General features: G+C 35.5%; 1 protein-coding gene across 7 annotated transcripts in view; it reads right to left on the bottom strand.

Annotated features, from left to right (window-relative positions):
* Positions 1 to 7,220: 7,220 nt before the first annotated feature.
* Positions 7,221 to 27,959, bottom strand: part of ATXN10 (ataxin 10) — a 108,966-nt gene continuing 88,227 nt past the window's right edge. For 6 of the 7 annotated variants that reach the window (XM_068657924.1, XM_068657944.1, XM_068657915.1 and 3 more), the window contains 2 exons: positions 23,911 to 23,974; positions 7,221 to 8,059 (listed from right to left, as the gene is read on the bottom strand). In XM_068657924.1, the coding sequence (XP_068514025.1) occupies positions 7,872 to 8,059; positions 23,911 to 23,974 (252 nt within the window). In that variant the 3' untranslated portion in view covers positions 7,221 to 7,871. Of the gene's footprint in view, positions 8,060 to 23,910; positions 23,975 to 27,959 lie in introns of those variants that run through there. The other variant, XR_011089369.1, reaches the window with a different exon arrangement.

Here is a 27,959-nt window from a genome sequence, read left to right as displayed (position 1 = left end):
CCAGCTCTAACAGCTGAAGACAGTTCAATGGCTAATTCGGTCCTTTGCCTCACTTACTGATACTGCCAACAAGGCTGCTTATTAGTACTAACTGTGATGGTGGTTTCTGTGATGTGGACAGATGCTTGCGAAAAGCTGGATGGAGACCACCAACTCTCTTCAGACAGGCCACTAAACAGCCATCTGAGGGTAACCACTAGGTCGCTAGCAACTTGGGTTAGATTCAAACTAGTGACTTCGATGTGAAAAGGCTCCATATTCAATTACCAGTCCCCTGAGTCATCCCATCCACCCTTTAGTTATTTCAGAGTGCTTTGGTAAGCAATATCTGAGGACATTACATGTGTTCAAAATGCCAAAAATACACATCTAAGAAGGCAGGGAAAAGATCAGATCACCCAAAAGTAAATTTTCCTTTATTTTGGTCAAAAAGGAATAAATAATTATCCTAATGATTTAGGATATCCTATCTAATATCCTAACACCCTCCACCCTCCCCCCCTTCCCCCCCCCCCGCACAATGAAAGGGCTTTTTTTCTCCTCCTTTGCTGCCCCAATTCATTTCTTGCAATTATTACAATACTAAGAAGAGAGAGAGTGTTTTGGGAAAAATATATATTTATTTTACTTATTTTCTAAGTAGTCAAATCAGCAGTAGAAAGAATGGAAATGTACTTGATGTTGGGGGGTATGGGAAGGGATTAAAAAAAGCCCAACACTAAAAACGACAACTCCCAGGGATTCTGCCTAGGGGTTCTCAAACTTGCAGACTTGTTTTAATAGTGACAGTGCCCTCTGGTACCCCTAGGATATGGTATTTTCAATGCAACTCCAGAGTTCCAGCAATCTATTTTTGTCACCTATCCTGGGATCTGACAATTCTCACCAGGGGCTCAGTTAAATGAGCCTCCAGTTTTTAAACAAAGTGGATTTTAATTCAGAAACACCTGTGGTGAGAGAGCCCACTGGCATTATTAAAAAGCAAATTTGTCACAGTGAATCATGGAGGCAGGGAGAAGGGGGTGAATAAACGGGGAGGGGGTGGAGGGGGGGGGATGTCCAAGCATACGTCATACCTGCAGCACAGAGTACCATTCCTTTCATAAAACTCCCTTGAAGATATGTGTAGAATTTGACTGCACCCCATGAAGAGTGTTTTTCCCAACAAGCTGTTCCCAGGGTGTTGAAAAGCTATCATTCATAAAAAATTATTGAGGGGGAAGAAGGTAGCAAAGGGGAGTTCAGAAGGCCAGGGATGCCAATGGAAAACACAGAATGAGACCCGCTGTAAAGCACGCACCTGTTTATGGCCACCATAATAGTTTAACTAGAAAGCTTAAAGTTCCAAATTGTGGGGGGTGGGAGAAGGGAAGAAAGAGAGAAAACATAATGAAAGCTTGTTCTAATATCAAAATACACTTTAACCCATGGAGTGCAGGCTGACAATGGATGGCTGCAATTTAGAAGAAAGCACAGACAATACAAAATACACTTCAGACACTTCTTGGTATCATTAGATAGACATGAGCTCAGGGCACAAATTGGAAGAAGCACCCCTTTATAGAGTATGTGGCTAAAAAAAAAAAGAAAATTTTAAATATTTAGTGTTGGTTGAGACAGCAGTTGCCAATACAGAATAAGTTCCAAGGTCTGTCTAAATGCAGTGGTAACTTCTGTGACAAAGACTTTACAAAGCAGGTAGAAGAGAGTGAAGCATCAGCCACCCTGCAAAGATTTGCACAATATGCAAATGTTTAGAATGACAAAGAATGTGCTGTAATTTTAATGACAGTGTTAGTGAAATCCCTTGGTTATTTGTAATAGCGTTATGCATGCACTCTGTCCTCAGTGAACAATAAAAATGATGTATACAAGCCTGCTGGCCCAGGTGAGAAGACTTGACATTAAGAATGAGATTCTTCACAGGTATTAGTGAGTAAGTATGCTGGTTTCCAAGAGGCAGCTAGGCATTTTCATCCATTATTCCTTTATGAAGTGGTTTTGTCATTTTTACCAAGAGTTAACAAAACTTCTTGAGAACAAATCTCAGAGTAAATTAAGGGAAACCACAGGCAGAGTGAATAGACATATCTTGCATTGAGCAGGGCTTCAATAATTCTTACTCTAAGCCTTTACCTCAGGTATTCTGAGCAAGGCTGGAAGGTGGCTTTTCATGCAGAGATCTTAGTCTTGTTCATAAATGAGCAATTCTGGCAGAACCCATCATGATGGGCCTCGAAAAAGCAGAACATGAGGTTTGCTGCAGGTCTTTGATGAGGAACATAGGGTAACAAAAGACAGTTGTATGTATGCCTCCCAGTTTCTTTTCACTAATGATGCTGTCCCCTTTTTCTTCCCCTTTATGAGTGTGCACACATTAAATTTTTTCTTTTGCTTTTTTCTTACAAATAAGCCTTCTGAACATTGCCTCTAATCAGAAATAGGGACAGTCTATGGTGTGCAGAGGATCCTTTTCACATGACTGTTTCTCTGAACTTATGTTTGTTTTCACTCAAAAATGATAGGAAATTTTCAGGTTTAGCATAAATATGTTATGAAAATCACCTGAAATTTAAACAAGACCAAGTTCAACGCAGTGTTTCTTACTAACGAAGCTTCAGTGATGTCTCTAAGACATACAAAGCAGTATCGGTTTTTGGTGTTTGTGATAAAATATTCAGCAAAAAGAAGTTGGGATTAATTTTAAATGCCCTTGATTTCAATGTCTTTACCTTCAGCTTCTTTTACCTTTCCTACAAAAGATGTGAAAAAAATATGAATTGTGATTTAAATATTTTGTTTTCTATTTACATATTTAAAATAAGTAATTATTTTCTGAATTACGTATGACTATTAGAGTAAACTGTAAGGCTGCAGAAAACACTGAGCCAGACAGCAGAATATCTTTGATTCTAATAAAGCAATAGAAAGACATAGGTAGCTAATCCTGTCCAAAATAAACTTGGTGTGAAAGTAGATATTGCTTTGATCTTAAACTGGAGAGGGAAGGATCTTCCTAAAGGACGCCTTTTGGGTTACAAAAATCTGAAACTGTCAGAGTCTGGAAAGAATGATGCTAAATAACCACGCTCTCTGGTTTGTTTTTACGAATGGAATGCTAATGCATTCTCAGTCCTCTAGTAGTCCTCTCTTGGTTTTGAATTACCAGAACTACTCCCTTTCTCACCCTGTAAGGTCCACTTTTATTTGTTGCTGCAGTCTCCAGTTTGAGTGGTTTCTTACTCCATGTTAGATGGACATCAGCAGGCAGCCCACAGAAAAGTGCAGAGAAGCTCTCAGTTTTTGATTTCTTTTGCCAGCAACACGCTAGTCAGGAGCAATAGCTATTGAAAATGGCCATGACTGGAACAAAGACAATGCAAAAGCAAATTCAGCAAACAGTGGCTTGGCTCTCCCAAGTCTCCATTGGGAATGCACGAACTAAAGGTTTTCCAAAGCTTACAATGTGGACAAATTTGAACTGGATTATGACAGAAAGAATATACATAGTCATCATTTATATGAAGAATAGTTAAGTCTTTTAAAAATTTATGATAAATTTTAAAAATTATATATATTATATATATTTATATAATATTTATATAATATTTTATATAAAATTAAAATTTATATATAATTTATATATAATTTAAATTATAATTAAATTATAATTATAATTTATATAATTAAAATTTATATATTTATATTTATTATATATATATATATATATATATATATATATATATATATATATATATATATACACTATATATGTATATAAAGCATTAGCTTCTCATTTTCATAAATTACTGCATCTTATCGGAAATCACCATAACAGAAAGTTCCTGTAAAGAAACTAATTAACCCTGAAGAGGCATGGAAGATTTCCACTTGAAAAGTTACAATTTCGCCAAGCAACAAGTAACTGGAAATGGATCTCAACATGGAAAACATTATTTAACCCTAAAGAGGGACACTGCTTACAGGTCTGCCCATAAACAGCAATCACAACCTAAATATCTTCCACATGTAACAGAATAAGAAACACTTGTTTGGGGGGTATACTCTAAGAACAGTGCACACACACTTTTATCCCGCTGTGACTTCAACATACTGCAAAGCATCCCAGAAAGAAATCAGAAGGAGGCAGTCCACCTAAGAAACTTACTTCTTTCTTTAATGATGCCAGTGACTTGTCAGTCTCCGCACCCGAGCAGCAAGGCACAAGGGTCCAGCACCTTGGACAGCTCTACCGGGCCTCCACATGAGTGAGGCATGGAGGCCTTGGAGGCTTTGCCCACCACTGCACTTCTGGGCCTCCCCTTGCCTGGCCCAGCAGCTCTCCAGTACCAAAATGGTGCACACTGCAGAAGTAAACCATGGTGATTTTAAGGAGGAAGCCAAAAGGGAAGGGAAAATGGCCGCTTTTGCATTACTTCACAGTTTCTCACCCCTCTCTGCTAACAACATTTACTATGAAGAAGTTTATTTACTGTACTGTAAGAAGACAGCAAATTCTAAGATTCTAAGTCAACATAAAACAGTGATGCAGATAAGGCTAGGTACAAAGAAACGTTTAAAGTAGTTTTAGGTACAGCCTCATATTTAGATTAGTTTTATTTGGAAATAAAGGGGAGAATTTTTGGAGTCTTACTACCCAAACACTTGTATCAACTTCAAAACATAAAATCAATTGTTAAATAAAGATCGTGACAATGGCACTAAGCACCAGGGATTATTTTTTGTTCGTTGCATTTACAAAAGTTTTACAAGTACTTTAGGTAAAACAAACACAACTTACTAGAAGGAGTAAAAATTCAGAACTCTGCAAACATTTAAACTTATTTCTCACAACTGATAAGTAAGCTTTTTAAAAAGCTAATGATGAAAAGCTAACTCCTTAAAAGCAAATAGCTTTTAATAAAAAAATGGACCTTAAAAAAAAAGATCTGATCATTGTTGTTTGGAAGCACTCGAAAGCAATAAGATGGTCATAAGACTTGATCTGACTGTTCTGCCCCTTTACAAACTCAATAAAGCTTGCTCTTTATGACTGATTGCTGTGCTGTATTAATCCCCTAGCATATAAAACAAGCCTATTGGAGACTTGGACTCCACTGGGGGAGGACAGGGAAGCTGTTGTGTTCTGAGAATTAATCCACCTAGGAAAATCAAAAGCCAGCCTCTCACAATACAGTAATCAGCATGTTCTGTACTGTGAAAGCCCTACGTTTCCCATTTAGAAAACACAACTATTACTGCATTATGCACTGAAACACACAAAACCCTTTTAGTTATTTGTGTTTGTTATTATTTGGTTTATATTTATGGGTTTGTGTGTATTCCTTGGGTGGGTGCACAACCATCAAGTTAAAAAAAAAAAAAAAAAAAGCTCCCTATTGCTTAAAAGGAAAAAGGGACTCCCACTGCTTTTTCCACAACCCATGTTCTTTCTGGATTTGCTTTGTGAACAGGATTTTAACTCTTTATTACCCTAAGTAAAAGGAAATTCTTTGCATTTTTTTCCTTCACATATGAAGTTCATTTTCTGTTCAGGATAATTACTTTTTCTCACTTTGTTAAATTATCTGAGTTTCCTAACTAGCATTGCTAAAATAAATGTGTATGAGGTTTTATAATTCCTCAGTTGAAAACTGCTTCACTTTATTCTAGGTACTATTATATTTGATGCTCCTTTGTTAATAAAAGCTTCATTCTTTCCTTTTAGACTTGAAAGATGTAGCCTTCCAAATAAAAAGAGTGTGTTTTTATAGTAAAGTTTTTGGAGGGCTTATTTAGGTGCTAGAACTATGAATTTTCAATTGTGCTGTGAAGATGAAGATTAAAAACAAAGGAACAAAAAAAAAACAGAAAACCATCTGTAAATATTATGTAACCTAGTAATTTAAGTGTTAAATTAATTCTGGCTTAACTATAAGAATTAAGGCTTAGGAAAATCATACAGAAACCACAATCTTATAGAGCACATGCTCAGGAAGAACCAAAACCATATCCTTTTCCATTCAGGTAGCAAAAAATACCTGTATAAGAAATAACTTTATAAAGTTGGCATTTAAACACAACCATTTTAAACATCCTCTGAAACGTTCCTGTCAAATCATTATTAAAAAAAAAAAAAGTGTTTTCTAAAACAACACTTTTCTTTCTTCTCCATTTCTTTTTAATTAGGTTGTCACTAAAAGAAACAAAGCTTAAGAGTCCGTATTCCTATTGCCATTATCCCTTTATACACATTCTTTACTTAATAAAAGGCTAAAGAATTAGCAGTTTTGTATCATTGCCTTGAAAACCAGAAGGTAAAATCCCACTAGATCAATTCCATTCCCATCTGGTCAGTGTGGTATATATTAAAGCCTTATGATTAAATTGAGAAGATCTTAGTAGTCTGGCTACACTCATTACCATACATTTCTTATAGTCCAAGGTACTACATACGTTTTCTAGTTTTGAAGTCAAAAATGGGATTTGAGGAGCTGATGCACATGGCCCAGTGTCTGTTACACGATGTTTAAGGATACTAACTTGTCTTTCTAGTGAGAGAGTGGGATTAAATGACAACAATGTGAACAACTTAACTTTTCTGGGACCTTTCTGTTAGACAGAATCAAAGAAAACCAAATGACAGCAATGGCAAAGATCTAGAAACATTAATCTGCAATTCTTGTTTGGTTTATACATGGAGGATTACATTTCCTGACTACCAGGACAAGGTATGGCACACACAGAGTTAACCTTGACCCCCCCACACCCCACCCAAGACCCCCTCCCCTCTCTCAGCCCCCCTTCTCCCATCCATCTCATTCATGCCACATTCCACAGTGGCAGGGTCCAACAACAATATAGGAGGGTACCCAAAATGAAGAGGCAGGGCCTTCCATTCTTCTGCCTCTCTTGAATTAATTAACTGGAAATGAGTTTTGTCAATGTTTTGGAAAGGCAGAGGGGTGAAAAGAAACTGCTAGAATTAATCACAGTGAGAAACTACCTCTTCAGCAGTCTGCCAGAGTTCAGAAAACCCATGAGAAGTGCAAAATAAAAGGAAAGTGGGCTGACTTACCATCCAAAGGAACAAATAAAATTCAAACAAACACCAAAGTCTCCAAAACAGAGACATGCCCCAGTGCAAAGGAATGTAGCATCTGTTGCCGCAACAGCTACAGCCTTGTTTTTAATATACTTGTAATGAAGACTGAAAGGTATCAAGGTAAAACGACATTTTACTAACAATTTAAATTGATGAAGGCATGTTGTTTAATTCACTAAATATTTACGTACATCCAGTGTTCCATTGTTCTTTATATAATATAGCTATTTAAGCACCATGATAGAAGACAAGCAACTTTCATTGTTTTGCCCTGATTCAGCACAGATCTTTTAAACACAGAAGGCAAATTGCAAGACAGATATTTTTGCTATGTTTTTCATGATAGTTTTCTTCACGTTCAGCAATAGGAATTGTAACAACTTAATACTGCATGCATGACATCTTTCTATGAAACGGGAAAGTAATGAAATTTCAATCATCTGAAAAGAAAGATTTTTTCTATAAGTTAATTTACATTTCTTGACTACCAAGACAAGGTATGGCACACATGTATTTAGCAAAAATACTACTATGCTGTATACTGTAAATCACTATACTGTAAAAATGCACTGTGTATTTAGAAAAAGCATAAGTGTCCTTTTGTTTACAACACTGAAGAAGAATAATTGTTTGGTGATTTCTCTGAGAGTGAACAGAATGAATCCAACCGACTGGAAATAAAATTGAAGAAGCCTTGATTGTCTCAGCAGGGAAAATATTTCAAATGAGAAATCTTTTAATGATTTGACTGTTCTTAATTTTTTGTTCACGAAGGCTTTTTTCTGACAGATCTCAGAAGTAACTTATCATCTTGTTTCTCTACTTCTAAACCCATACGTTCAAGGACTGAATTGTCAGCCAGTCCTTTCTCCTCCATCCGTGCAATAAGCTCTTGGTTTCTCTCATTTTGTTCAGTGAGATTTCGGATAGCGTATACCGCCCACTGGTTCACAACTGTTGCACAAAGTTAAGGATCATTTTTTGTGTGTGTGTGTGTGTGTGTGTTTTTCTTTCTTTTCTTGTAAAGATGAAGCAATGATTTCTTAACATTTCCTCCCAATCCATCCAACACAGAAAAACAGTACAAATCTAGTGTTTGAAAAAGACACATATAGATTATGACTCTGATCTTGCAAATACTTGCATATGAGATAATTTAAGCTTAAATGAGGTATATCCATTAACTTCAAGCAAATTTACTAGGTTTTATCTTAAATAAAAAAATAAATAAAAAAAACACAGATGAACTGCAGGAATTGAAAGGACATTTTTAAAAAACAGAATTATAGTTAATTGAAATGTTCCATTGATCTTCCTAGTACAATTACGAACAAATAAACAAACAAACAAAAAAAACACATCATTGTACTTACAGTCCTAACACCTCTACACTGCACATTCAAGAACTAGCAAAATAAGCTGTAAATCAGGTACAAGAAAGATGACTACTTTCACCATGAAAGTTGAAATGTGGGAAAAGATAAAGAAATGTTAACAAAAAAAAATTAACCTCTAATACTATCTATGTTCAGTTCTTTGTTTCTGGGTACTTCTACAAACTCGCCAACAAAAAAGACACTATGATCACCAACAGGTAGCTCCTACTCACGTTTAAATGGGCACAAGCTGCAACTTATTCACAACTTATTCACCTTCTAAGGTGGTCCCTTGAGGCCAGGATTGAGGCACATGTCAGGGCCATAGACAAAGGATTTAAATTCCCAGGATTATCAGTCGGGCATCTTCCAAGTGAACTACAGTGTTCATTTTATGAAGTGTCAGAGATGTTAGCTCCAATTCTGCAGCTGAAAAGCTATGTGATGATATAATCTTTTCCAAGTTACCCATATGGGAGGCAAGCCATTCTGAATCACACGAAAGTGGTTTGCCTGCAGGGCACCAATTATTCACTACATGTAGCTTCACATCCAGTAGAAGAATATGCTTAATTTACTCATCTCCTTGACGTCTTTTGGGTTGGACAGTGTCTAAGCACAGAGATGAGATAGTGCTCTTATGGGCATTTGCCAGGGGGTGACTGGAGGGGAAAACTCAACAGGGGAAGATGGGAACTTCAGATGAAAGAATAAAATGCATGAATTGGACATTCTTACACAATCTATCATAACATTTGGAAAATCCAGTACCATGGCACCAGCCACTGCACACATTCTTTAAGTAGCAGTCTTATAATTTTGTAAGTGTACCTTGCACTGGCTGCTGTACCTACCTTGCTCCCATCTCCAACTGCCCCCTTAGGTTTACACTCATTCAGCAAAGGCAGTCTGTAATGATAGGCTGTTTGATGCAACAAGCAATGTGAATGAACATCAGCATTTGACAGGAGCAGCTTTCTTAACATGAGACCTTATCCAGCCTTCACAACCTTAATTTTAAGGCAGGAAATGACACAAAGAGAATAAGGAAGACAAAAAAAATAAAAATATGAGACGTAAGCTAACTACAGTGCTACTTAGATACCAAAAGAAAATAGAGAAGGGGCTGAAATAAAAAGCACATATGGAATCCTCAACAGCGAGAGAAAGGTTTAAATTAAGAGTAGCTTGGCCAAATGTCACAGGAAACACACACGCTAGGGAATAATCCTGTATTGTCATGAATCAGTGAAACAGCCTATTATCCTTTAATAGTAGTTTACATTTATTTTCACATTCAAGAAGCTATTTTACATTTACAGTTTACATTTATTTTCACATTCAAGCAGCATTTCACATTCTGAGCCAATTCTGGGCTCAGAATTGGAAATCAAAAGTGGTAAGGGAGTAACAACTGCGGGGCTTTTTACTGACAGTTTTCAGACTGTCAGGAAGCATGCTGCACATCTCCACCATTAAAAAAAAGAAAAAAATTGCATAAGCTGGATCCAGATGGGACAGTGACAGAGTAGAGAAATTAGGAAAAAAAAATAATATATCACATCAAGCCCAAAAAGATGAACATGATAGAGAGAATATCAAGGTATTGTCTTCTGTCCCTGCATCACTACTATGGGTTAGATGAAAAGACAAGTGCCAAAATACATACATGTTATATAAGTTCAATGTTTCTACTAAAGATTACATTTGAGTATATAAACCAACAATAAAATACCAAAAAAAAAAAAAAGTTATCCAGAAGCAGAGTCATATTCAACAGCCCCAAAGGTAAGAATGAATTTTGGAATGCTAAAGTATACCCGATGATGAATGCAGATGAAAGTGCCAGAAAGTAACACGAAGGTCTCCCAGTGAGCTGTGAGAAACATGCTATCACCCCCCTTAGCTCTGCTCCTGGGATGAGGTGCACATTTCTCCCATGTTTCTAAAACACAACACTGAACTCCACTTGCATAAGAGAACACTTCCCTTAATATAACTAATAATAATTTAAAAAGCAATTTTAAAACAGTTACAGTTTTCAATAATGCAGAGTCACACAGGAAAAAAAAAAAAAGTACTTTTTTTTTTTTTGTATTGGCCTTGGGAATAATCCTGTTTCCATCATCTTAATGTTCTTCAACACAAAAACACTGCTAAAATCCACAGCAAATGATGTTTTCCTATTATCATATCCATTCATGCTTACATAATATCTAAGACATCCCCATTATCTTATGAACTCTATCATCATTATGGCATTTATCATTATTGACTACTGTAGCTGAAGCTGCGAAATGTTTTCAATAACGTTTTCACTCATTCAAAAACTCTTTTCTGCATGTAGGTTTTCCATTGCAAATTCAGTCATGAATATGCATGATTTCCCTTGTTCGCATGCTGTGTGAGGCTAAGACCTTTGGATGGCTGTGTGCAGACCTAGACAGACTTAAGTGTCAGCAGAGATTAAAGCTAGTCGCCAGCTAATATTCACATTACCCTCTTGCTCCTCTCCAAAGATAGAGACACAGAAAGAAAATTAAACATATTCTAGAGTCTCTAATCCTACCAACACTTTAAGCACTTTATTGTATGCTCAGCTTTAGAAAGAGAGCTTCTAAAGTTTCCATAGTTACTACAAATAAGAGCATGAGCCTGTTTGTTGTGAAACTGCATAAAGGAAAAGAACTGCAGCAAGCACAGCAGATCTCATTGGACAGCGTTGTCCAGATTTTTCCAGCAGTATATACTGCAATGTAAAACTAATTATATTATAGACAAGGAAGTGAAAATTACAACTCTCTCACAGTGGAGAGGGCATACAGAAGAAGTTAAAATTTTCATTTCATTTTATAGGAGCTTCACTACTGGACTACTTGTTTTTAGGTAACAAAAGTAAACATCTGTTTTTAGCAACTCTTTTATATTTATAGCAACTCTTTTAAATTTATAGCAACTATATTACATTTATATTACATTTACAGCAACTCTTTTCCAAAACCATTCTGTACTGTATGCTATGGTATTCTTAAGTTATTTTTACTTATACAAACAATAATAAAACCGAACCAACTTGCTCTGTGTTCCATACTCGTGTAAGAAATTTTCAAACAGCAATTTAAAGTTAATCACCTGAACTGCTCTGGGTCATAACTTCAATTGGCAGGGAGGACGCATATAGAGGGAAAAGAAAGGTGGTGTCTGTCCTAAAGGATGAAAAATGTTGCTATGTGGAACTGACAAACTAAGAAAAACTAAACTCTTGAATTCTGTAGAAGTTTTGCCATTGACTGCAAATGAACTTCTCACAATTCTGTTGTTTCTTTTCTTATGCTACAATAGGTTGTCAGAATCAATGCTAGCGATAGCATAGCTACTAAATTAGGAGTTTGATGCTACATGAAAGTACAATTGTCTGCTGTCAGAAGTCACTAACGAATACCCTACTGAGATGAATTACTAGAAAGGAGGACTTATAAAACATTTCCCAAGGAGAGTATTCCAGCTCTTCATTCTCATATCAGGTGCCCAAGTTTGGACAAAATGTCATTGGTAAGACTACTGCAGCTATCACCTCTATGAAATATTCTATAAAAAAATTTGGATTCTACAGATGAAAAATAGTGGACATACTTATTAATGAAGCTTGAATCTGACTAGGTAAATATACAAGAATGCCTAAGTAATGTTGAAAGTACATTGCTTGAAAAAGGCAAGTGGTCAGTTTTCAAGCAAGTTTAGGATTATCATTAACTAATATAGGATACTAAAGGGTGGTGGCAAGAAGATTGATATGCATATGTTGCTATTCTTAAGTCCCCTTCATATTTATTATTTCTGAGGAATTTCTAAACCATATCCTTGGTGTAGAGTTTGATATACTATGTAGTTCATACACACACACATGTATTTGGTCTGTTTCAGTTTGACAGTTTCCTGAACTACATTAGATTTTCTGTAACTAAATGATTACTTTGTAACTCTCTTCCGTAAGAGTAGATTTTCTGCATTAAAAAAAAAAAAAAAAAAGGATATTCTTTGTGTGCTTCTATTACCTCATTTAAATCATATTTTGGACTATTTTAAACATTAACTTCATTTAAACCAAATATAGGAAGAGATAGAAAACCTTAATAAGGCAGACAACCCACACAGTTTGGAACTGAAACAGCTAGAGCTGTCTTTCTCTAAGAGCTTTTCTGGAACAGGTCTATAGGACTAGAAATCAAAGATAACGAAAATACAGTCCTTGCTAACTATATTTCTTTCCTGTCTTCAACACACAATCTAATTCTCGCTGAATGTTCTACAGACAAGAATGAAATACTAAAGCATCACAGTAGAAGGATCACTTCCACTTACAGGCCTGACTGGACTACACTGAAATGAAATAAATGATCTTCTCTTCAAGACTTTCAAGTCCTTTTAAGTACTTTTGTATCACAGCAACTTGAAGACAATTCTTCTCACCATTAAAAGAGGTCTATAGACAGTGACTGGCACTGTTAATCACAGATCAGATCAATGTGCCATGGTTGACCACACATAGTAAACAGTCAGGATTTTGGTCCCTCACTAACAGCCAAATTGCTTACAAAGTGCTACAAGTTTATTTCTATTGGTGGTTTTAGTAGTTTTATGCTATTCTAGAAGCTGTAAAAGTTGACAGAAATTCCTTAAAACTATTCCTTTACTTACTTTTACAGACCTTTTACTTCTATTTAAGATATTATTAGAAAAAGTAATTACAGAAAACAAAGATCTAAGGGTGCCATCTCAATGTATTTACTTATTCTGAAGAAACTCTTTCATATTTTTAGAATTTATTCCTGACATTACATTAACAGCAACATAAAAATTCAGGAATTCAGCCTAGCAAACTTGAAATTCTCTGCCTAGAATTTACAATAAAAAGACCTTAAATATTTTGGTTTCTTGTAATTTTACTTAGCACATTCCATAGCAGTTAACATCATCTATGATTGCAGTTGCCACATTCTGGATTTAAAAGCTGGAAACAGGCAGTGTGCTATCATCCAGAAACGTCCTTCCCTGCCCTGCTGGACCTGGTTCTTGCAGAGAAAACACAGTACACCTCATGTTATATAGACACCTCCAAGGTGGAGAGATGCTGGAAGACACATTTATTCCTTATCACATTTTCTAAGGATAAGTTTTGTAGCACCGGGGAACTGAGAGCAGAGGTTCACTTCTATTGCAACACTCACCTACCTGCTTTTAAGAGATCAATAGGAGGGTTGGACCATCCATCTCCAAACTAGCTTCAATCTCCACCACTACGTGGCAGCAAAGCTTCACTGGAAATGCACGAATAAGGTACCTGCAACCAGCCCTCCTAGCTACCTTTATTTACATCACTGTCCAAACGTCCTACCCATTAGCTGTTTCCTAAAGCCTACCTTATGGTATACAGGTTCCTTTAAAATGGGATTGATGTATGACAACAGATTTATGTATGACATTAGAAAGGCACGTTATATCTCATATATAACTTTCAGTTAAAGTTAATCTGTCTAAACATCCACAGCCAACAAATACACTTTAATACCAAAATGGACGATTATAACTTTGAATACAGACCACTGAAATATAAGTCACTATTGAAATCAAGTCTGTCAGTTTTGTTTTACGTACAATGTATTTTTGTGCCATTTTCTGAAACATATCTAATCTTGACCAGGAGGTTTCACTGTGTTCCTGAATAAATTATTCCAGTGGGTAAATATTTTCATTCATTATAGCCTGAGATTTTTTTTTCTAGTTTACATTTGTTTAGAATTGTTTCCAAACACTGATTTCTATTCTAGATCTAAAAAAAAATAATAAAAAAAAATTGCAGATCCTGATCAAAGCACTTGGTAAGGATCTTTTGAGAAACTGAGGAAGATACACCAAGCTTTGCAAAATTCTTGCACCTCTTCCTTACACTTGTATTTTTCAGTGTTCCCTCTGAAGCACATTTTACTCAAATTTGCTAATTGGCTGATTGCAGACAAAACATGACTTGTCAACTCCTTTTGGCTTTTCTCTTAGTAATTCCAATACAGTGAAAAACAAATCCAGACAACATCCAGCTACCCTTTCACTCCTAGCTACGTTCCAGCAAATAAGAGTCCTAGCTCTTCATTTGGAAATACTTTTTCAGCACTGCTCAATTATGAGGCAGACAGACCCATGTCTTGCTTGTCAGGTTGGAACTACACACAGCACACATCAGTGATGTTCAGCTAAATAGTACCCAATGTCCAGCAAACGGCTGTTTACTACTGCACTAATTTGGGTTACTAAGCCATTCATATCTGGAGAATTTTTGGTTAACAGGTCACACCATTTATATACCCAGATATTTGATCCATATCCTATGTGCCTCCTTTCATTTTCCACAGGACTTAAAAAGAGAATACCAACACAGCTTAGCATACTAAGAAATCAAACAATTTCTGTCAAGTACTATAGAGCTACTAAAACCATAGTACGTGTTTAGCTATGTCAGGCTATTTTTATAATAATGTTTTATGCCAAAACTTACAAAACTTAAAATAAAATAAAGCCACAACCTCTAGTTTGTTTTACTTTTTCCTATACTCAGACTTATAATACTAGCTTAAAACCATGAATATGACACATTCATTTTTACTGCTTAAGCTGCCAAATTTAAAAAAAATTATGACTTATGTGTTTAATAGAAACCCATAATTTATGAGTAACTATAAATCATCTGTTTTAAAACAAAGAATCACACTCTTGATCAATTTCAAGCTGATGTGCTACAGTTACAATATTCTGTTCTTACAGACCCTTTTATTACACTAATCCCATTTTAAGAATTCATGACAACTAAACCTAAGTGCCAGTTATCTATAACAGAGAGTTAGCAAACTGTTACACCAAAGAGAGAAAGCTTCAATTTGCTGTTACTTAACTGCTAAAATTGCCTTAGCTTACTTTCTTTTCCCAGGCACAGAAAAAAACATAAAATTCCAATAAGCTGAAACTCACATATCAAATTATTAAAAACCTACCACAGGCATTGAGACGTAAAGCACTGAAGCACAGAGGGATGGTAATTGTGTTCACAAACTGACTAAATATCAGGCAGACTATAGTCATTTCAACTTTCCTTGGACATGTAAAGAAAAAAACTCCACCTGCACAAATATATTCATGTGTATTTATATGCACACACACACACACACACAAACAGCTTTTCTAAAACCCTTTTAAAATGGAAATTATAGAAGTCAAACGGCACTCTCAAAAATCTGGCACTAGACTGGAAAACACAATTTAGTTAATACCTAAGAAGTGATCAAGCTAATTCCAGTTTAGCATTCAGAAGGTTAAGGTAGATGATGAGATAAACTGACTCACAATTTAGATAGAATTTTTTTTCTATTTATATATTTCTATTTTCTATTTATAAACTGTAGAAATTCATCTACATATATAGACTCAGCAAGGATCTGTATGCCTACTCATCTCTAAGCATTGTACTCAAGCATTTTATTGACTCCAGGTCTCTGAATAATTTATGTGGCATAATTCTCACCCCTGATACTTTCAGTAATTTCAAATGTCATTTATAATCAAATCACAAATAATCAAAATAATGAAGGTGAAACTCCAGTTCCAGTCTCATAAACAATAGATGATATTGTGTGCATCTAAACATAACGTCAGTCAAACAAATGGGTGTTCTCAAAGATGCAACTAAATCATAACCAAGAAAAAACAAAGTTTTTTTCTCTCATGTTTTGCAAATAGCCATTAGCCACAATTGTATCTGCTACAATTTCAGGAAATGCTTGCATCTCCTTGAAGAAATCTCAGAACACAAGCAGGATCGGTAGTATGGACTGCAAATATATCCTTAGTGAGACAGTGAGACAGAAAGGAAAGGCTATGTTTTGGAAACAGAAAGAACAAAGTCTAAGCAAAGATCTGGGAAAGAGACGGAAAAAGATTTAAGGATCAGGAAGGAGCTACATATGACAATGCACCCACCAGCTGAAATTACAGATTGCTTTAATAACAGTGGCAGAAAATGGAACAGCAGGAAAACGCCAGAATAAAGATGTTATGCAGAGCATTGGCCGTATTACATCTGAATATTCCTTGGAGGTGTGCAAGAAACAATGTCAAGACAACAGACTGAAATATGATAAAGCAGTCATAGAAGGCATTCCATTCTCAATAATATTTTTGAACCACTCCCAGCTTTACTAAAACAAACAAACAAACAAACAAACAAAAACTTTGGGTCTCAAATTTCTAGTGTTCTGTCACAGCCCAGAGGGGAATTTTTCAAAAAGTCTACAGAAAAATCAATCAAACTGTTTGATCTATAAAAGCAGGAAAATATTATATTTTCTCTGTTTCTTTTTTTTCTTTTCTTTTCTTTTTTTTTTTTTTTTTTTGGTGCTTCTCGTAACTTAAGATCCACTTTCTTTCAAGAATTCAAGCCTGTCATGGATTTAAATCCACCAAGGGGTTTAGGACAGAGGACAAATATGACAATATTTGGTTTAGAAATAGAATTATTAACTTTAAGTCCTTACATTTCCATGCATGAGTTAGTGCCTACAGAGATTATTCTTCTCAAGGGATTGCACATACTATAATGTAACATTTCAAAGAGCCTTCTTGCATTCTGTATACCTCTTTTAAACATCCTCCAGCTCTAAGAGGGATCCCATACAACACACATATTTATTAATGAAGATATATGTCATTTGCTGGAGCTGTATAGAAGTAATTCACTGAAGAATAGATTCTGTATTTAAATGTCCTTAAAACTGTTTTGGTATTTTATATATTCTCAAGAAAACCAATACAAACTTTCTTGTGAAATTTGAATTCAAGTATTTTTATTACCAATCATTCCTCAAATTGAGGAATCAGAAACCTGAGATATGTGATTAAGTATTAAAACTTTGTTAAATGTCCAAACAAAATCAATCCATGAACAGTTTTGAAAGAAAAATATCTATAAATTAATTCTGATAATTATTTTAGATATTTTCACCAGAGTGTGTATTAGGCAACAACCCCAATGTGCTTGGCAATTACGAGCTAATTAAGACTTTACAATGCAGCATCACTTTGATTTACCAGGAAAGTACACAGTGCTCTAAAGAACCTGATAAAATCATTCTATACATGAAATGCAGCTAGAAATTTAATGCCAGAAGCTTAGTTCCCAATGTTCTTTCCCAATCAAGAAGCTGTAAAAAGAGAGACAGAAGTTATGTTTCCCAGACAATCTTTTCTTGCAACGTACACTGCATGCTTCCTGTGGTCTAATTTAAGGGGGACTTTGCATTTGACAAAAAAAAAAAAAGATTTTATTCTTTGGCAACAATGTGAATTACTGAGAGAGAGATGTAGAACATCTCACAAGAAAAACCTACATTTTTTATCTTATTCTGAAGTAGATAAGTATCTTCTTGCAACAAAACAACAATTTCAGAAGTGCTGTCCACATCACAAATTTATATCTACCAAATATAATGCTTAAAACTGATGAAGTAGTTTTTTTCTTGGTTCTTCTGTCACCTTTAGGTGAGTTCTGTTCCAAGAGGTTTCAACATACAGAAAAGATAAACAGCAGCTTAGGACACAGAAGCTACATTATCCAAACTCGTAAGACGTGAAGTCAATGTCAAGAGTAATCCAAAGTAGAATTAAATTACACAAAGGCCTTCTGTACCCTCCTCAGCAGGGACCACGGACTCAGATCCTGCCTCCTTATAATAGTCCCACCTTGGACACTCCATCCAATATCCTATAGAAAAATCCCAATTAGCATGGAATCCAAACCTCTCTAGTCCACCAACACCTGTAAGAATAAGACCAGCTACTTGTAATGAGTATAAAGACACCCTGATGCGTAAGTGCCAGAAATCAGTATTGGTTGAAAGATGACTTTCAAAACTAAAACCAGAAGCTTTATTTGGGAATAGCTGTCTTTTTCCCTCTTCACCATGAAAGAATAACAAGAAGGCTGAATTCTCCTGGGAACCATTTTCAAAACGGGCCCACACTACTGCTGCTAAAGAATCTGTTATACAACTCCAAGGGATTCCCTAGTGAAGCACACATACCCCATTGGCTCCATTAGAATTGAAAAAAGAACAGCTATAAGAAATTCATGGTAACTTGAAGGAGCAGGATTTGATTTGTTAAATATGGTGAAACAAATAAGACCCTCTCAGAGATCATTCTTACTCAATGAATAACCATACTTGTACCTGTTCCAGCTTCTAGCCTGATCAGTTCATCTGAATGTAAGATACAAAAAAGCTAAAGTTTGTGTATATGCCATCAATCAGAAATCCCCTACAACTTTCAGGGTTTTAAAGAAGAATTTGCAGCACATAGGAGTTCAACTGAATTTAACTTTCATTCTAGTTCCACCTATAGTAATTGGCTGCTACTCAGCTGCTATTTTATGTTGTCTTTGGCACTATGAACCTCTGAGTCCAGGTCAACAAATTTTGGATCTTCACCTGTGCTGACAAGTCCCATTCTTAAATTGCCAACCTGTAGGTCCTCAGCCTCTGAGGAGTCACTAGAAATTGAGTTGATACCTTTTTATTAGTGTCATAGTGACAATCAGCACTGGTTTACAGCAAATAAGATTCTAACAGTGCTCCGTGTCTAAGGATAAGGGCTACGGTAGCAGCAACCTGTGATAATGCAAAACTGCATCCCTCTTCCAAAGAATACACTTCCGTTTATTCCCGGTAGCCTTCAGATTTGTGCAGCAAAGAAACTGTCAATGGGATGAGGAAATGGGCAGTTTCTTCGAAGTGGACAGAACTTGACAGGGCATGGAGAGAGTGATCATTACTGTTTTCAGCAGTACTCTAGTTCCTTTGAACTAACTGTATCCATTTAAATAACATTATTTTATGTATGCTTATGAAAACAGAGTCAAATAGTTCACCTCAAATTGGTGAATGCACTGACAGCGCCTACAGCAAGTTTTCCAAAGAAAGGCAACCAGTACTGACAGAACATTATCCTGCTTTTTCTTGCCAACATACAAGGGATAGCCACATCTACATGAAAATGCTCAGCTATATCATAGTTCATTCTAAAAAGTCAACTTACACTCATATTTTTGCTTTCTACTGGCTTCTATTCATCTGTGAGGCTTTTTCACTGTATGTGGCCTATTTTAGGTTGTATTCTGTAACTTAGGAAGAAAATGTTTGTCAGTTCCCCCAAAAGTCTTTGCTGGCATCTCACAAAAACAAACTGCCATTGTTGTAGACCATAGCAACTTGATTTCTTCTAGCTTCAGCCAAAAGTTTCATGAACCACAATTATACTTGCTGTTGCCATCAAGTCAGAAGTATTTTCAATCTACCTCTTAGGTGACTTTCAGACCGAACATAAACTTCAGAAGGAAGCTTAGGCAAGGAGTATCTGAAAATTAACTTATATTTCTTACACTTTCATCCATTATTCAGACTAAGGACTCTGTATGGATATCCACAGCAACCACAGTTTTCCCTTGTACTAAAATTCTTATTGCTGAAACATAAGCAGCTGGGTGTATTCATACATGTAAAAATGCATGTGCACACATACTACACCATTTTTTTTCTTCAAGTATGACTTCACTTTTGACTAACAGAAAAACATGCCTGATTAGGGATAACATAATATGGACACTTACATAAGGATAAGGTCTATTCCAATTCAATTCAGTCACAAAATCAATTTGAGAAATCAAATTGAGAAACCCACTATAAGAATCTCATAAATTTAAGATTGGTAAGCATCCTGAAAAATCAAGAATACTCTACCTTCAAAGCTGCATTTCACTTCTCATCTTCAAATTTTATCATTAACTAACAGGTATCACTTTGAGTGCCTATGTATTTATGATAAACTGAAAACTCTTCAATAATAAACAGGACAGTTTATGAGCAGTTTTTAATAAACACCTTTTTTTGTATGATTAGAGTCAACAAAGCTTTAACGTTTTGATTTGAATGGGATGGCCTCCCTCCTTTTGTTTGTGGTAAGCAAGTGGTATCTGTGAAAGGTCAGAAAGGAAGCTAGAAGGAGCAGTAAGAAATGAGGAAGAGGTCAAAGACAAAAGAAGGGCTCTTGTCTGACACTACTGCCTATCAGAGATGAAGAAAATGGTGGCTCAGGAAACAGAATAGAAGACATTTTATTCTAGATCACTTTTTCAGCCCAAGTAATCTGAAAAGCTGGATCTGGAATAAATTTTAACTGACATTACCCAGATAGGCATTTCAAATCCACTTTGCTCTTTAGCAGCAGGCTTTATTTATTTATTTGCAAACACAAGGCACATAAATAAAACCAAAATGCTCCCAACTTTGCAGATGTAGAGCAAGGAACTGAATTTTCAAAGAACCTATCCTTAATCCAAAGGTAAACAAGTAGTTTACTTGTCTAGAAACACCTTTTTCTTCTTTTGAATACAGAAGGACAACTATGACTAGGATATGACAAATCCAAAAAGGAACATTTAAAGGGCACAGAAAAAGTTAAGGTGGCATTCAGCCTTCTTTGATGTTTAATGCTTCTGACCCCAAGGTCTATAACAAATCTTATCTTCCACATCTTTAATTATTTACATTTTCCCCCTATACTAAAAGCCTGATATGTAAAAGTTGAAAAACTAGCATCTCTCAGTATTACTCCAGTAACTTTATCTGGAACTGTGCAAAGTTACAGTAGTTGAAAATTTAACATGCTAATTTAAATCTTTGTAAGATGTACAGAAAGTTTGTTTGGGGTTCATTATCATCTTCACATCCATTATTTATTATTATTTATTATTGAGAGTCTTTTATTGCTGTTGTATCATAACAATTCCTATAGGAAAAACTACTACTTGTTAGCACAAATTTGGAAGATACAAGTCCGTTAGAAATCTAATTAGACAAGGTAACACTGATGCACCAAAAGAATTCAAACCCAGAAAGCTGAAGTAATACAAACATGCCAGCTGAACTTCAGTTAATAATCTTATAAGGAATGAACCTCCTGATGTTTGTGTGCATATAACAAAGTTGTTCAAGAACTCAAAGGATGTGATTTTAAGGCAATGACAGGTTTACATGGGAATTTATTCTGAGATAAGAGCAGACCTATTTACTCTTTCAGTATGCTTCCATATGCTATAAATAAAAAGATTTATTAAAGGATTTCTCCTCTCAAAGGTAATAAAAACCTTTTAACATCTAACATGGCAGTCCACCTTCTCCTCACAAACTGCATACTTTATGAATTTTTTTCCCCACCCAGAAAAGGATCATGTCACTTTTACCACAATTACACCTTCCTTTAGAAGATTTTGTAGGTATGATTCAGAGGTTGATATACCTCAGTTGATAAAATCTACAGAATCTGTATATTAACTCTATTTTTTAAAGTGAAAAATATAACAATATCTAAACTGTAGAGCTTGGATGTCTCCAAACCAGACATATTTCAAATGAATATGTGCATCTACAAAGACTCTAGGAGGAAATGTAAGATGTTCTCATAGTAAAGGAAACTGGTTGAAACTTTTCCAGTTGGCTTCACACAAGGAGATGTGGACAACACAACCTGAAACCACAAAAATGGGCACTAGAAACAAGAATGTAAAGAGAAGTTTCTGGACAAGACTTCCCAAAGAAACCCTTGCTGAAGTGCTACATCAGGCTTTCCCTCACTGCATTCTACAATCTTACATTGGCAAACTGCAGCATCATTGAGTAATAGTATACAAATTTCAGCAACTCTCTCAACATTTAACTCAAGTTACCTAAATGTTTCCTTTTAATTAATCCTCCTTAAAAAGAGAAAAGATACAAAGTACATTCATTCTGGATCATAGAATTAGATTTTGGGCAATTTTAAGATGTTTCAATTTCAAGCAAGTAGGCTTTCGAATCAGTATTGCTCTGTTTTACAAGCATCACAAAACAGATTTGTTCCAAGCAGAATGGTGTGCACAGAGGGAGAAGGGAATCAGTCATATCTCTTCAGAAAAATGTTATGCAATGGAGCTGGACACCTACATGCTACTGAGGCCTTGGTTTGTGGTGTCTGGTAGTATCAGAATGTGCTACCAAGTGGATAAAAGCAGAGATGGATACAAATGTCAAACTCCTCTTTCACTTTCCCACATAAGACATGGTGAGAACACAGTAGACAAGGAATGTTAAAGAGGCAGAAGAGAAGCAGGAAAGCATTAACTTCATACAACACAACAGTGCTTGGAATAATAACTTTACACCAAAACAATAAAACAGTAGCCAGAAACTGTTCACCAAAAGCTGACACAGTAAACCTTACAACAGGCTAGCCCCCACTCTGCCCAAGTGCTAGTACTTTTTCCATGTACCTGCAAACTGCATGCTTGTCACTATGACAAGTAAATCTTTAAAACTAAGTTTTATCTTCTGGTAAGAGGTTTATAGTTCAGCCATAAATTAACAGCCTGTATCAAAAGGTTAGAAGTTTCTCATCGCCCAAAATGCAGTAAAGGCTCCAACTTGGTATTTAATTTTCATTTCACTCAAGGTTGTAAATTACAACTCTATCATCTGAAGACTTCAAATTTTATTCTATTGTACTAACAGCTAAAATTAAGGAATACTTGTAGAAAGAGATTCTAAACATTGCTGCATGAGCTGTGCTTTCCAGCAAAGTCATTCGGGTTCAAAACTCCTGACTAGGTTTTCTCAAGGCTGCTCTTCTGCTTGGAAAAGCATAACTTCTCCTGCCCTTCCCTCTGCATCCCTGCAGTGCCTCGTACCAGAACACGACCATAGAAATACTACTCTACTACTCAGTGCACCATCAAGAGAACACTATCAAGTCTCCCTCTATACGAAAACTGATGAATGTAAAAACAGTGCACACAAAGCAACAGTGATAACTCAGATGACACTCTCAATTATACACATTTTCATTCTGCAGCTTGCTAGCCTTGTTTCTGTGCTTAGAATAAGTTCTCCACAGGCAGATTTAATAAGTGCATAGAATTGATGGGGGTACTTATTACAGTCTACTGAACGGACTTCAGTTGAAACATAAACTCCAGATCTGACACAATGACAGAACGGCCTTAATTCAGATTTCTATCACAGTTAGCTGTGTGAATTTACACTGTAAAACAGTAATATTAATTATTTTAGGAAACAAAATACATTTCAACTCAGTGTCCAGTTCACGAATGCATTTTCACAAATTCACTTGCTTCTCAACCAAGCATTTAAAAACAAGCTAGAATCCTAAGGCCAGTTAGACTTAGGTACCAATTGAAAGCAATGCTAACAAATGTATATTAAGCTCCCCTATCTTTTTTCTCTTAGTTTCCAAAAATGTGTCATATTCAATAGAGTTAAATTCTTCCGTAAAGGATACAAGGATTGTTGTCATCAATGCTGCAGTTGTCCAGGATCAGGGGAATGCCATCTAACTCATATACCTAAATAAAGACAAAAGATTAATTTAACAAATTGCTCAGGAATACTAACGATGCTTCATGCAAGAAATAATGTAAAAATGTAAAAGGGACATCTGTTTCATTGAAAATATTAAATGCAAAAATAAATTGCAGAATAAATTAAGTATTATTAAGAGAAATTATCACAAAATAGTATTAAAAGCAGACATTGATTAATTAATTACTCCTTCAGCTACCACATGTTTGATTGAGGTATTTTTCCATTAAAGTTCTCTGTCATATGCTCCTCACGTTGAGCCAGAAAAGCTACACTTACTTGAAAAGTAATGCCTGCTTTCAGGAAGAATCATGGAAAACTACGAAGTGAATAAGGACATAAGAAAAAAGTTGTAAAATACATATACACATACACACACAACTGCTAGCTAGTGCAGAGCCGCTTGTCCTCTTTATCTTCTGTACACAACTCTCAAAAGCAATGTTTTATCCGCATGTACCTAAGCACTAATCCTTTGTATCAAATGAAAGTCACTGACTTTTTTCCTTCGATAAGGTCTTCATTACAGTAATGGCAAACAAGTAAAGATGAAATCTGTCTTTATTTTATATATACACAAATGTGAATTCTTGAACATCAATATATTCATGTTTTGTGGATGACAATGACACAGCGTTCTAATGGATTCATACATGTATACCTAACCTCATTACCAAGAAGTCAAGTAAAGATGGTGTTAACAATACATCCATAGCATAGGTATTTTAAGAAAAATACATTCCATAATAAAATTACCTATTATTTTAAGATACAATATAATACCATATATTGTCATGCATATTTATAGCTTTAGGAATTGTTACCTATTTAAACAAAAACCTGTTCTGAATTTTCTGTGGAGTTTCAACCTTTGAAATATCTTCTTAAACCATAAGCATTTATTTTTAAATGACACAATAATTCAATTTTAAGAAAACTTAATCACATGAGTATTAATTATATCCACATACTGTTAATATTCTTTAAGCTGTGGGCAGTAGTTGTGGGCAACCTATTCTAGATGAACCTGCTTTTGAACAGGGAACTTGGACAAGCGGTTCTTCCAGAGGCCCCTTCCAATCTCAGCCATTCTGTGATATCCAAACCATACTTGTTCAAATCTTTTTTTTTTTCTTTTAATTCCTTGAAATTTAATTTAAAAACAAGAACTGCTGTACCAAGGGTTTTAGGGAGAATATCAATTTAGGTTGTGTCATTCAAATTTGGCATTTCTCTCTTTTATCTTTTTTTGCCCAAGGTCAAAAGCATTTCTATGTATCATATACAACAGTGGATCAAAATTTATACTGCAGGATGGATCAGCTTTCTGACATGGTAAGAGAGTGTAGGAGGAGATTATGATGTGATATCCAAAACAGATTACCAATCAGAAAAACAAATTCAGAGAGAAATTTGAACATACTCTTGAGTTCTTCTTTAGATAATCTCAAATTCTAACGCAGAAAGTAACAATAGCAGAGACAGAGAAGGTTTAAGTTCAAAAAAGAAGCAATGAGCATTGCCTGATCTTAAAACCTAACTGGTAGATATGTGCTAACACGTATAACTATGCGTATATGAAATGCAGTTAATAAAGCAAGTTTTAAAATATTAATTCTTTCCACAACATTTTTGTGTGCTTTCCAAAGGTCATGCATCATGTATGATGTCATACTTCAAAGCGTGAACAAACGGTGACCTTTTAATAACACAGTGGTTGTGCATGTTTGGATAATATTAGTTCTTTGATTTTTATGCTGTAGCAAGACCCTGATATGCCTGTAATGCTACCTTTTATTTTTCACCAGTATAATGTTGAATGGTACAAATTAATCTAGATTAAGCACTGTCAGCTAAAATAAAGTATGTAATCTGTTTCAGTGTGATTCAAACAAGACATTCAATTAACAAAGTAAGTATTCTGCAAAAAGTAAAATTTTAATTAAAATCTACACATGCTTCAAAAGTTACAGTGGGATTATAATGAGATTCAAAGTGAAAACAGGAGCATCAGACCACAACCTTAGCGATACCTTGATTTAAAAACAACTCACTCACAACCACAGTGTTACACACCCACCGAGAGTCTCTTGAATAGCACGCAGTTTTACCAAGTTAAGCCTAACTTTTGTTACGAGTACCCCAGCTTTAGTATTTCATCCTTATGTGACTTATTACACAGTGAAGTAAGGAAAAGAAACCTTGCCATGTGCCCAAGACAAATTTATATACTTCTCAGAGAGACTCGTGAGGTCAACTCCAAAAGCTCTGATTCCTGAGCAACCACTGCTGGAGAAGTTCCAGTTCATATTGGCTATTCATGAACCACCAGCTGATCCATCAAAACTGCATTTTATGGTAAGCTAAAATTCATGCCAGTGTACTGTAATAATCTGGGCTGCAATGTAAACCAGTTCAGCTCTCCATGTAGTAGAGCTACAAACGAAAGTGCCATAGATCAAAGGAAAGAATCACTATCCCCAGCCAGGCTGACCCACTTGCATGTTGAATCTCTTTCAAATCTTCTCATTCTCATCAGCCTGAAGAAAGGGCAGTTACTGTAACCTTTCACAATGGCAGATTTTGTAAATATCAAGAAAAACGTCATCCTAAGCCTCAACTTCTTACACAGATTTATTGAAACTGTACTGCCCAATATGAAGACTTTAGTGATTTTTTCTTAGTAATTATTGGCCTTAGAGTTCTTCCCTTGAAGATAAATGCAGTACGGAGCAAGGCTGTGTACCTTTTCCAGAGACCTTCTGCAGTGCTTGGGAAAGGAGTCAGTATTGTGCAAGCCTCTGATCTTACTTAACATAAAGTGCAAAAATATCCTAAGAAGAAAACATGTAGCAGGTGGTGTGAAACTGGCTGTAATCCAACCAGATTTCCAAAGAAAATATAGGCAGAAACTAAGGAATAGGACAGTTCTGGTGTCTGTCTTATTGTTCACGTTAGCTTGTGTTACAAAAGACCATTAAATCTATTCTCCATTTACACTACCAACAGCATAGCTGGCCAATAGCATGGAATTGCACTAGACCTTAAAAACAATAGGTTATTTCATTATGTAGAACTATGGTTTTACATACACATACAAGATATACACACACATGATATACATACATATGAGATGCACATATATCTTAATCTCATACACACACATATACATATATCTGAGATTATAAACCATACACAAATATACATGTATATATGTATATGGTTTATTCTGAATGCATTTAAATATTAAAGGAAGCTGCAGTCTGTAGGCTGAAATCTTTATTTATGTAAATTTAAAAAGTTACGTAAAACAAGCTTAAACTTAAAAGCATATAGCTCTATGGTAGCGATCTCTAGTGCTTCAGCCAAGTCAATACTGCAAATTTTGCCTTAGTGTTTTTGTGTCAGTTTCTGAAGTTGTTTTCTAAAAACCATAAAAATGGAAGACTCAGCATTCAAAAGCAGGTGTCTTTCTGTCGGTTAAGAAAGATATCTTTCATAACATAGCTTTATATTACCTTTAACTTGTTTTCTGTCCTTACCTTGAAACACAATGAAGATCTATATCATGTCAGTGAGAAAATTCACTGTATGACACTTAAAAGAAAATGCTTTCCCTGGGGACAGAGTGATTGCTGTGTTTTTTCCTCACATCATTTCTCTTTCTCTTTACCTGTAATTTAATAATCTATTTCAATTACTTAAAACAGACACTAAGCAGAATGGTTTCAGCCCACATACACAAAGCTACTACATAAATATTAAACAAGAGCTTATGAAAGTCACCAAACCAGACGATATATATGCCCACTGCTCTCAAAGCCAAGGAATAATATATCGTGTTTTATTTGGATGATTTGGGATATACAAGTCCTGAGGGAAAAGACACACTTTTTCTCTTGAAAAACAATGCAAAAAAATGAGATCCAAACTAAAGCTTTTATGTTATCCCACAAAATTTGCATATAT

The sequence above is a fragment of the Anas acuta genome, chromosome 1 (genome assembly GCF_963932015.1).
Source record: "Anas acuta chromosome 1, bAnaAcu1.1, whole genome shotgun sequence".
In the NCBI taxonomy this organism is placed as follows: domain Eukaryota; kingdom Metazoa; phylum Chordata; class Aves; order Anseriformes; family Anatidae; genus Anas; species Anas acuta.
The sequence above is the reverse complement of the archived record's forward strand: the minus strand, read 5'-3'. Positions and strand labels throughout refer to the sequence as shown.